Source organism: Syngnathus leptorhynchus, chromosome 7 (assembly GCF_054491065.1).
Source record: "Syngnathus leptorhynchus isolate UIUO chromosome 7, UIUO_Slep, whole genome shotgun sequence".
Lineage (NCBI taxonomy): Eukaryota > Metazoa > Chordata > Actinopteri > Syngnathiformes > Syngnathidae > Syngnathus > Syngnathus leptorhynchus.
Window position 1 is genome coordinate 5,530,953 of NC_141201.1, and position 10,835 is coordinate 5,541,787.

Genomic DNA, 10,835 nt, shown 5'->3' on the forward strand with positions numbered 1-10,835 from the left:
TCACTATGGAAGCTATTTATTATTTTAAAACTCACTAATTGAACTAAAGGACTTCTGGTGTTTAATTTCAAGACCAAATGTCTGCCCGTGCACAATCACACGTTTCTTCATCGTCCGTTTCTTCTTCTGTCTTATCCTCACAGAGACATCGGCTAAGGAGGGTCTTCTGTTGTGGTGCCAGAGGAAGACCGCTCCCTACAAGAATGTCAATGTGCAGAACTTCCACATTAGGTAACACAACACACACAAACACTGCAAAATAAACTGAGCTGCTGTGGTGCTGCAACACAATAACAGCTGGTGTGGTTTTTTTTTTCTTGATGCCACTTTTTTTTTTATATTAAAATCTTTAGCAAGTGCTCCCCCTGGTGGAAATATTTGCACTGCAGTACATGTTTATTATCATCATATGAGTTTGTTACCTCGTGGTTGTGGTGTAACTGGTGTTTTTCCCATTCGGCAGCTGGAAGGACGGCCTCGCCTTCAACGCTCTGATCCACAGACACAGACCGGAACTCATCGACTACGACAAGCTCAGAAAGGTGACCGGCGTTTATTGTGAACCATCTTTTCTACCAAAGTAGAGGCATGACTAGTGTAGACTAACCAGAAGTTAATATCGTATTGAAGTCTAATTGCAAACTTTTTTTTGCCGTCTGTTATTGCTCATGCAGGATGACGCTGTGACCAACCTGAACAATGCCTTTGAGGTGGCCGAGAAATACTTGGACATCCCCAAAATGTTGGATGCCGAAGGTAGACCTCATTTGTGTCCAACTATGTGTCAATCATAGTCACTAGTGTTTAGAATTCCTATGCAGATTTATGTTTTATTACTAGTATTCTTTACTGACTTCTTATTGAAAGAAAAATGTGTAACTTGATTGTTTTGACACAGAAGATGTGCTTATGTTTTTAAAGTAGGGGTTCAAGCCAGGGTTGGGGTTTCAAATCATCTTTTTTGAGTTTTATTTGGGGATTTATGTCAGTAGATTAAGACAGGTTGCAGTTTTTGGATTAGGTAGTCAATTTAGGCTTTCAAATTTTGTGCTTCAAGTCTGAGTTAAGGTTTTAAAATAGAGTTAGTTTTATTGTTTTCAAAGTAGAATTCTAGGCAAGGGTTTGGCTCTCAGTGTTGGGCTTTCAAAGTAATTTTTAAAGCCCAATTGAGCTTTCACAATAGGGCTTCAAATGAGCATTAGGGTGTTTATGGGTTAAATTAAATCAAGTTTGGGTGTTCAAGCCAAGATTAGCATTTTAAAGTAAGGATTTGAGCAAAGGGTTATGTTTTTTTAGGCCTCAACAACTGGCATACTTTTTGTCTATCCATTATTTGTCGTCATATGTATTTTGCTGACTGCATTATTGTCCATCACGTGTGTGTGCGTGCGTGCGTCTGTGTGTGTCTGTGTGTGTCGTACATATGCATCCATGTTTAATCACGTGTTCATAACCTCCCCCCTCAATAGACATTGTGAACACTGCTCGTCCAGATGAGAAAGCCATAATGACTTATGTGTCCAGTTTCTACCATGCCTTCTCTGGAGCTCAGAAGGTACCCCATGTCAGCTCCTTTGTTGCGCCCCTCCCCCTTTTTACTAACAAGCGTCCCCCCCCTCCCCGCCTCCCTCCTTCTCCACTCCATTCGGCATGGCCTTGCCCTCTTTCACAGCTCTCTCCGCTCCGGCCCTGCACAGCAAAAGGATGCGTTGGGACACAAAAAGCAGCAATCGACATCATGCAGTCAATTGAACTCAGATGGTGGAAGTGCAATAACAAGTTTTAAAAAAAATAATAATAAATTAAGGATTCTTTGGAACAACAACAAAAATCTGCTGTAGAGCAGATCAAGTGTTAATCTCGACTTTGAAGTCTATTTAGCTTGGTAATCCTATTTAATCATATCGAGTCCCATTAAAATGATCCGGTAGGGAACGAGATTAGAGGATTTTGTTTCATTTTAGGGCCGTTAATTATGCCGGTAGATCTCTTTGATGGGAATCCTGTGGGCACGTTTTGCTCTCTTAATTTAATCACACCCATGCCTCGGTCGGTTCGTGGCGGCCTTGGGAGCATCACGCATTCAGGTTGGAAGACCCAGCACTTTCCACCAGTATGTGTTTCATGAGATGATGCGTCGATTGTTGCGTTTGTGTCCAAACGTGAGCCGTGAAGCTCAATGGGTGGGATGGCGTCACTTTTAGGTGGAGCTGCAGACGTACCCCACGTCCCTTCCAAAGTTGCTTTTGGGTTGCTTGGGCTTCAACTCTTTGTTCTTCTTCTCTCTCTTCTCATTTCATCCTTGGCTTCGGCTGTCGGGCAGACATCGTGGGCACGCTGAGGCCTGACGAGAAGGCTATTATGACCTATGTGTCCTGCTTCTATCACGCCTTCTCGGGCGCGCAGAAGGTAGGCGCTTCCAACACGCCCTAAAACTGAGAGTTCCCATCATATGCCGTACGTGCACATTTTTCGGGGTGGCTTTTTTTTTTTTTATATATATCTCTGCTTCCTATCCTTTGATAACAATTTGGTGAAAAGGATGTGCAAAAATATCATTTGTGATGTCTCGATGGGAACTCTCCGAACACGCTTCCGTGCTTTTAAATGCGCTCTCTGTTTCTCTTAAAAAAAAAAAAATGTTCAGTCGGGCTTCACCTTCCCAAAGTCATCATCACGGCGTTACTATTGGTTTGCTTTGAACGTTTCAAAATATTTTTTAGAATTCACAAACTCTTGGTACATGCTGTAACTGTATGCCAAAAATCTAATTTGGCATACCATACTGGCAAAATCATTGTAACAGAAAATGTTCCGTTTCGTGTGCGACTTTGGGAGGTGTTGATTTTTTTTCTTTGAGAAATGCAAGTCAACATTTTTCCACTTTTGCTTCAGTTGCTGTTTAACCACAATATCACATTTTGTTATTGTTTATCTTATTTTTCGCCCCCCGCCCCCCAAATCAAAATAATTTTCTTAATAGAACCTCAAAAACACTTAAAATTCAATTGACTTTAGTTCAGTATTGAATTTACTTGTCAAATGTGTTGCTTTTGTATTTTTGCAGTCCAGTAGTTAATGTCGTAGGACCCGCTGGACTTCAGCACCGCTTGAACCCGATGTACTCCATGTATGGATCCGTTTGAGACGCATGGTGTTGGTTTTATTTTTTAAACACGGAGTTTTTGATTGAGGCACATGAAAACTAACCAACAGCAGCTTCCTGCATGTTGTAACCATCTAAGTGAGGCTGCTGGGTTGTCGTTGTTTTTTTTTTTAGTATGGCAGTTGATTTTCACGCCCCCTCAAAACACGTGTGAATTTTTTGTTTTTGTGCAATGAAATTTCGCACCCAATCATTGCTCGTGTGTGTTCACGCCAATGACTTGAACCTGAAGAGTAGACTTTTTAACACACTTTGGCGCATGTTTTGTTTTTCAAAATGGGCCACGGAATTTTTCATTGAGGTAAAATACATACATAGGTTTATTATGATAATAAAATAATTTTCATTTTTAAATTATTCATTTTGAAAAATATATTGTAAGAAGCAATTTTACATACAGATTTTAGTTTCTATTTTATTGTGTAAAATTAATTTAGTGATATTTTGGAGCTATTGGTTATATACCCATAAATACATTTATAAAAAATATATTTATAGGTAATTTATTAAAATTAGATTGATTAAAATGTTATTATATTCTTGAAAACTAAGATCTCTAAAAATTTTCAGTCCAATAATTAATAACAACTGAATAAACAAATGCATGAATACAAAAAATAATTAAACAATTGTAGGAGGAAAAAAATTGGCTCCAATAATGCAAGTCTAATGTATTGCTAGCACCTCTCACAGCAACATTTGTGTGCTCCCCGCTAGGCCGAGACCGCTGCCAACCGCATCTGCAAAGTACTGGCGGTCAACCAGGAGAATGAGCACTTGATGCAAGAGTATGAGAAACTGGCCAGTGACGTGAGTACAAAGTAGACATGACTCGCCTGTCCTACATTATTCCATTGATGATTCCATCCTCCATTCGCACAGCTATTGGAGTGGATCCGTCGTACCATTCCCTGGCTGGAGAACAGAAATCCAGAGAAGACCATGTCTGAGATGCAGCAGAAGCTGGAGGACTTTCGAGACTACCGTCGCATCCACAAACCACCAAAGGTTTTTATCCTCTTCCACATGGAGCTAACTGTTGAAATTATATAGCTACTGTCTTTTCTCAACGGCATGGACATTTTTTTTCCTTCCCACCGACACTATAGGCTGACTTTGGCACAGCCATGTTTTGAGCTAAAACCCAAAAAGCTTTGACTAAGTAAAAATGAGAGATTTTTGGGTTTTTGATTCATACACCAGAATAAGATCACTTTTGATGAGAATGTAAAAATGAACCAATGAGAGGCTGCAATTACAAACCTTTGTGGTGTAAACAAAAGATCTTTGTTGGCAGGACCTCGTCTGATTGGTTCACATGACATGAAAAACAGAAATTCAAGTTCCTGTATCATAAATGTTATGGGTTTTAATTACATTTATTTCTGCTAAGCTGTGTTATCTTCACTAAATATTACATAAGCTTTACATTACTGCTGATGTTATCTAATGGTCAGCAGTTTCATGCTTTAATACTTTGTGTAGATCTTTAATGTGCTTTACATATAATTTTGGATTCAGCTAGTCTCCTTCTTTACTTGCGTGCTAGAACATAACTGGTTGAGTTCCCTCTAAGAAGTAGTATTGTTGCTTCCACAGGTCCAGGAGAAATGTCAGCTTGAGATCAACTTCAACACGCTGCAGACCAAACTGAGATTGGGTGGCAGACCTGCCTTCATGCCGTCAGAGGGACACATGGTGTCTGTATGTACAAGTACACACATTTCCAAATCACAAAAACCTTGATATCGTGTACTGGGAATTTTACACGATCATATCTCTGCCCTGCATATTCGCTCTTCAGGATATCAACAGAGCATGGCATACTCTGGAGGGCGCCGAGAAGGGCTACGAGGAGTGGCTCCTCAACGAGATAAGACGTCTGGAGAGATTGGATCACTTGGCCGAGAAGTTCCGCCAGAAGGCCTCCATCCACGAATCCTGGACCGACGGTAAGTCCACAGACTCCTATTCCACAAAGAGTGACCAAAGCAAAACATTTACACGTACGTTAACATTCAGGCAAGGAGGCCATGCTGACTCAGAGAGACTTTGAGACAGCCTCGCTGTCCGAGGTAAAGGCGCTGCTCCGCAAACACGAGGCCTTCGACAGCGACCTGGCCGCCCATCAGGACAGAGTGGAGCAGATCGCTGCCATCGCGCAGGAACTCAAGTAGGTGAAGAACCAATAAAGGGTGAACCGCTCAGTTGAATGTATAAAATAAAATGGTTCATTCCTCTGAAGGTTTTTGCAGAGCCCAATTGTGTTTAACCCGTGTTGTCTTTCAGTGAGCTGGACTACTACGATGCTCCCAATGTCAACGCTCGCTGCCAGAAGATCTGCATGCAGTGGGACAGCCTTGGAGAACTCACCCAGAGGCGCAGGGACTCTCTTCAGGTTTGAGACCGACCATCTGGTCACCACAATCCACTCTTAGACCCTCTTGGACTCTCCCATGTACTCGGCTCTTATTTTTAGAAAACGGAGAAACTGCTGGAGTCCATCGATGAGCTTTATCTGGAGTACGCCAAACGGGCAGCGCCCTTCAACAACTGGATGGAGGGGGCCATGGAGGACCTGCAGGACATGTTTATCGTCCACAACATTGAAGAGATCCAGGTACGCGTCGGGAACCCGACAGCGAGGACAGACGTGCACGGCGGACGATCAAATAAAAGTTTCTCTCTGTTCCCTCAGAGTCTTATCCGTGCCCACGAGCAGTTCAAGTCTACCTTGCCTGATGCCAACAAGGAGCGCGAGGCCATCCAGGCCATCCACAGCGAAGTGCAGAAGATCGCCCAGCACAATGGCATCAAGCTGAGCGGAACCAATCCGTACACCACCATCACGCCACAGAGTATTGACAGCAAGTGGGACCAGGTAGGGTCTATATACAGGATGTGATGTCATCCCGTAGATTAGGTAGAATGGAGTGAGGTTCCTCAGACTGGTTAACCTGCACCTTCTCAACAAACATAACATTTATTAATGTGAGCGTTTGTCTCTCTGCAGGCAGAGAGGTTGGTGCCTCAGCGTGACCGGGCCCTACAGGAGGAGCTTCTGAAGCAGCAGTCCAACGACAACCTGAGACGTAACTTTGCCGAGCAAGCCAACGTGGTGGGACCCTGGATACAAAACAAGATGGAGGTACCGCGTTAGCTCGTCGGGCAGAATAGTTGCCCAATAGCGTAATTTAAACGAATGGAAACGCGCGGACAGGAAATTGGCACGATATCCATCGAGATGATCGGCACTCTGGAGGACCAGCTGACCAACTTGAAGGAGTACGAGAGCAGCATCGTGAACTACAAGCCCAACATTGAACAGCTGGAGGGCGTCCACAAGCTCATCCAGGAAGCCCTCATCTTTGACAACGCGTACACGGCCTACTCCATGGAGGTAGTAACGCAGTCTTGTGCCGCTCAGAAGAAGTTTTTTTGACACGTGCGCCCTCCCGCAGCACATCCGTGTGGGCTGGGAGCAGCTGCTCACCACCATCGCCAGGACCATCAACGAGATCGAGAACCAGATCCTGACGCGTGACGCCAAGGGCATCAGCCAGGAGGAGTTGTACGAGTACCGCGCCTCCTTCAACCACTTTGACAAGGTCAGGCATGCAAACTTGGGTCTCACAGCTTCACTTAATATTTTTAGACACCTTTTAAGGGCGTAAAATCTCTCAGCCGGTTTGTGTCTGCGTTATTTGTGTTGTCAACGACCACCTTGCGTCATTGAAATCACTTGTACAATTCATTTAGAGCTTTTATGGTTGGAATCGATTATTCAGCCCACAAAATGATGAGTCGCCACTAGTGGTCGCTGTTTAACTGTAAATGATTCACACAGGATGTCATTGATCCATGATGTCTGTGACTGTCTCATAGCATGTTAGCGTGAATTATATTGAGTTGAAAAAAAGAATCTGATATCCCAACATGCATTTCAGTACCACGATTCTTTGTTTTAACAACCATCCTTGTCTGTCTTCCATTTGTGCCATCATCCTTCCCCGCATGGTCCATCGCATCACCCGCCCATTTCCCCCACCTCGTGGTTGCGATTCGGTCGGGTCCTGCTGTGTGACGTGGTGATTTGTCATTGGCTATCATCGGCCTGCCTCAGGATCACAGCGGGGCTCTCATGGCCGAGGAATTCAAGGCCTGTTTGATCAGTTTGGGCTACGACGTGGAGAACAACAAGCAGGTAGGAAAGGGGGACAGAATCCGGGGTGAGGCCACGTGGAAGCAGGAAAGCAAACATCACTGCCGTCAAATCGACATGATTTTGAGTTTGACCTGTCGAGACCGAGCACGTACAGTTAAGAGTGTATAGACAGCATAGATATGCCAACCTCGCTCGAAGACATGATATTATCGGACTCGTCAGTGCCCGGTTGGTTTTCCTGCTTCCAAGGCTCTTCCGGATTCAGGCCATCAAGCTTGGAGCTGTTGCGTCCCCGTATGTCCACCAGGGGTCTCTGTTGCTTTGTACTGGTGTTGTCTTGGGTCGTTCCTGCCAGTTTTTATGTTGCTCTCAACATTGACTCTATGTGCTTTATCTTTTTTTTTCCTCTTCCCTCGCTTCCCCAAACACGACCCTCTTCCCCTCTATTTCCACGTCTATCTTACCATTCCTGTCGCGTCTGTCTCTACTATAAATTTCCCACCTTGCCCGGCCTCCCCCCCCATCCCACCCACAGAAGCGATCGGGACAGATGGTGGCAGAGGATTACCGAGCTCTGCTCATTTCTACAGGAAACAGCCTGGTACTGATGCCAATGCTGGCTTTAGGGGCCCTCTCTCCTTGGGGTGTCTGCAGGTCCAATAGTGGGAGCACTTAAAAGCATTACATGACGAGGATTCATTTGCTAATTGGAATATGGCCGTACGTACCAATTTGGCCATATGAGTCACTCCGGAGTATTAAGTTGTATTATTTAGAGAGGAAAAAAAAAAGTTCCTGTTCCTCAATTTTGGGTGCGTTTGGAAATTACGTTACATTCAAGTTGTGTCAATCCCATGTCCCATTGTGACCAAAGCTAAAACCCCAGCCAGTTATTTTTGTCTTTTGGTGCTTTAAATTGTTGTTGTGGACTACGAGAACCATCCTCTGTTCTCAGCGTGTACATGAAAGGTATAAATGTGTCAACGTTGTTTATTGAGGGCATTCACCTGCAGGCACCCTGCTGGCTTTTCTCACTATGCTTGTTATTTCCTCTGTCTTGCGCAGTCAAGCTAACATTGCATGCGTGTCGTTTCGTGTTCTCACAGACCTTCCCATCTTCGTGTGTGTGTGTGTTTGTCATGTTCAAATGTCTCCCAGGTTAACCTCTTGTTTTTGTGCACCGTCAGGGCGACGCTGAGTTCGCCCGCATCATGGGCATCGTGGACCCCAACAACACGGGCACCGTCACCTTCCAGGCCTTCATTGACTTCATGTCTCGGGAAACCACAGACACGGACACCGCAGACCAAGTCATTGCCTCCTTTAAGATCCTGGCAGCGGATAAGGTGAGCTTGGAAAGTGACGTCTTGGGGAAATTTCCTCATGCAACAGTAGGAATGTCAAAAAAAACACAGACGGGAAGTGATAAATCGTGCATTCCCGCTCCCCTCAGAACTTCATCACTGCCGATGAGCTGAGGCGGGAGCTACCACCCGACCAGGCCGAGTATTGCATCGCCAGGATGGCGCCCTACTCGGGGCCCGACGCTGTCCCCGGCGCCCTCGACTACATGTCCTTCTCCACCGCCCTATACGGCGAGAGTGACCTGTAAAGACGGTGGACGGAAAAGGGGACGGTATGCACGGGGGGGGGGGGGGGGGCGTCTGGAAGTAAGTCGACCGCGAGGTGCCGCCCCCCCACGTGTGCCGGTTTGAAAGTGTTTTGAGTGTGTCGAGTGAAGTGTATTTGATGGAAAGCTGTTTATTCGATATCCTTGATATCCAACTTCAGGTAGTAGACAATTCAGGGGCATGAGTAGAACGACTAGACAACACAAGTGGAATATCTGTCTTGTATTTTTTTTTTTTTTTTTGCACGACGACTCGAGCTACATTTGGCCTACTAGTACAGAGTTCAACCTAACAAGTATGCAATGGAACGTTTCATACTAGTTGTGCAACCACGTTACTGCGGGGGGGCAAACGATGTATGCCCCACGTGCAGAAAAGTTTCGACACGTGCACTCTGGACAGTCAAATTGTCTTACTAATCAGGACAGCATGCATACAAGTACATGAAAGCCATTCGGGTATTTACTTGATATGCTTGAAATGCAGTGGAAAGTTCAGTCCTAGTTCAAAGAAGAAGAAGAAAAAAAAAAAAGTCGTTCTGCTAATGCGCCGAATTGTCTAGTAAGGACAAAGAGTTTACAAATAGATGGACCTTCAGATGGTTATTGAGGATATGGAATCATTGCTCTCAAGGCTTCCTTCCCTGTTTTTTTTTTGGGGGGGTGGGGAGGGAAGGGGAGGCACTTGTTAACTTAACCCTCTCTGCCTTTTTTTTTTTTTCGAGGCGGGTAATCTTGATAAGTATGCGAAATTTATTTTATCACTTTGGATTTCTGACACGACTGCCGATGTTTGTGTATTAGGTCATAGTTATATGCTGAGGCGTCCGGATTAGGTGGAAGGCGAGGGGTGGGATTTTTTTGAAGGGGAATTTGATCAATCAGAAATGAAATCATGTATTTTATTTACCCACAATGTCCTTTGTTGCTGGATAAGGTGACCAATCTCGTTTCCCTTCCTTTTCTTGATTTTTCGGAATAGAGGGTGCTGTAAGGACACTGTAAATATTTGTTTTCTTCCTTTTCACAATGACTAATGGCACAAAAAAAAGGAAAAAAATTACCCCATGAGCAACTGCCATCATCATTTAACCAATTTTCCTGATCTGTGTCCTCAGCACCATCTTCTTTCTTTTTCTCACTTTTTATTTCCTCTCTCATCCCCCCATTCTGACCAGTCTTCAACAAAAATTGTCCAAAAGGAAATGAAAAAGAGATCTATGCAATATTAATGATGATGAATTGAGGGAAAGGGGGGGGTCTAAATTGATGGCAGATTTTTTTTTTTTTTCTGACTGTTTGTTTGTTTTTTTTTGTTTTTTTTTAAAGGGGGCACATATTAGAGGAGGGGACAAACAGGAAGTCACGTACAAAAAGACTCCAGGACCAAAAGCTTCTAGCTCTCTTTTTCTTGCTTTTTTCTTTCTTTTTCTTCACCTGGCAGGAGACATGAACTCTGGAAATTGTGATTTTTTTTTTTTTTCTTCCTTTTTTGTACTCTTTAATAATAATGAGAAACCTTATCTGCTGTACTGGAAACTGCAAAAAGGCCTTTTTTTCTGTCTAACCATGATGATGATGATGATGACGACGATGATGAGTGATGCTCACCAAGCACACATAAAAAGTTTCCTTACAAAAAAATGCATCTGGATTTTATGTCCTCCTTTTACCTGACACTACACACACATACACCTCCTGTATATAGCTTTTTAGCTTTTAAATGGCTTCCGTTTAGTCTTCAGTCTGTAATAATAATAATGATAATACTTGCGCTTATTAATTTTTCTTGCACTTTCCCCAAAATGCACCCGCCTTTCCAACGTTAAAAAAAATCCACGTTTTCACCTTTTTTTCATAGTTTGTTTTTAAAT

The 10,835-nt window shown here is 43.8% G+C and overlaps 1 protein-coding gene and 1 long non-coding RNA gene across 6 annotated transcripts in view; one reads left to right on the plus strand and one right to left on the minus strand.

Annotated features, from left to right (window-relative positions):
* Positions 1-10,607, plus strand: part of actn4 (actinin, alpha 4) — a 29,288-nt gene extending 18,681 nt beyond the window's left edge. Inside the window, exons 5-22 of one of the 2 annotated variants that reach the window (XM_085915527.1) lie at positions 144-231; positions 464-542; positions 675-756; positions 1,470-1,555; positions 3,884-3,976; positions 4,049-4,174; positions 4,766-4,870; positions 4,971-5,118; positions 5,189-5,339; positions 5,456-5,564; positions 5,646-5,786; positions 5,865-6,047; positions 6,180-6,314; positions 6,387-6,566; positions 6,628-6,774; positions 7,290-7,370; positions 8,519-8,677; positions 8,785-10,607. In XM_085915527.1, coding sequence (XP_085771653.1) covers positions 144-231; positions 464-542; positions 675-756; positions 1,470-1,555; positions 3,884-3,976; positions 4,049-4,174; positions 4,766-4,870; positions 4,971-5,118; positions 5,189-5,339; positions 5,456-5,564; positions 5,646-5,786; positions 5,865-6,047; positions 6,180-6,314; positions 6,387-6,566; positions 6,628-6,774; positions 7,290-7,370; positions 8,519-8,677; positions 8,785-8,943 — 2,252 coding nt within the window. In that variant the 3' untranslated portion in view covers positions 8,944-10,607. Of the gene's footprint in view, positions 1-143; positions 232-463; positions 543-674; positions 757-1,469; positions 1,556-2,323; positions 2,410-3,883; positions 3,977-4,048; positions 4,175-4,765; positions 4,871-4,970; positions 5,119-5,188; positions 5,340-5,455; positions 5,565-5,645; positions 5,787-5,864; positions 6,048-6,179; positions 6,315-6,386; positions 6,567-6,627; positions 6,775-7,289; positions 7,371-8,518; positions 8,678-8,784 lie in introns of both variants that reach the window. The other variant, XM_085915529.1, reaches the window with a different exon arrangement.
* On the minus strand, positions 39-4,392 carry LOC147054376 (uncharacterized). Of its 4 annotated transcripts, none has more exons than XR_015066593.1 (2): positions 4,012-4,392; positions 39-3,906 (listed from the first exon to the last, which is right to left on the minus strand). It is a non-coding gene; the product is annotated as an uncharacterized LOC147054376 (long non-coding RNA). The 4 variants fall into 4 exon arrangements; XR_015066594.1 differs by having other exon boundaries at positions 39-3,916; XR_015066592.1 differs by having other exon boundaries at positions 4,003-4,392.
* Positions 10,608-10,835: the final 228 nt, after the last annotated feature.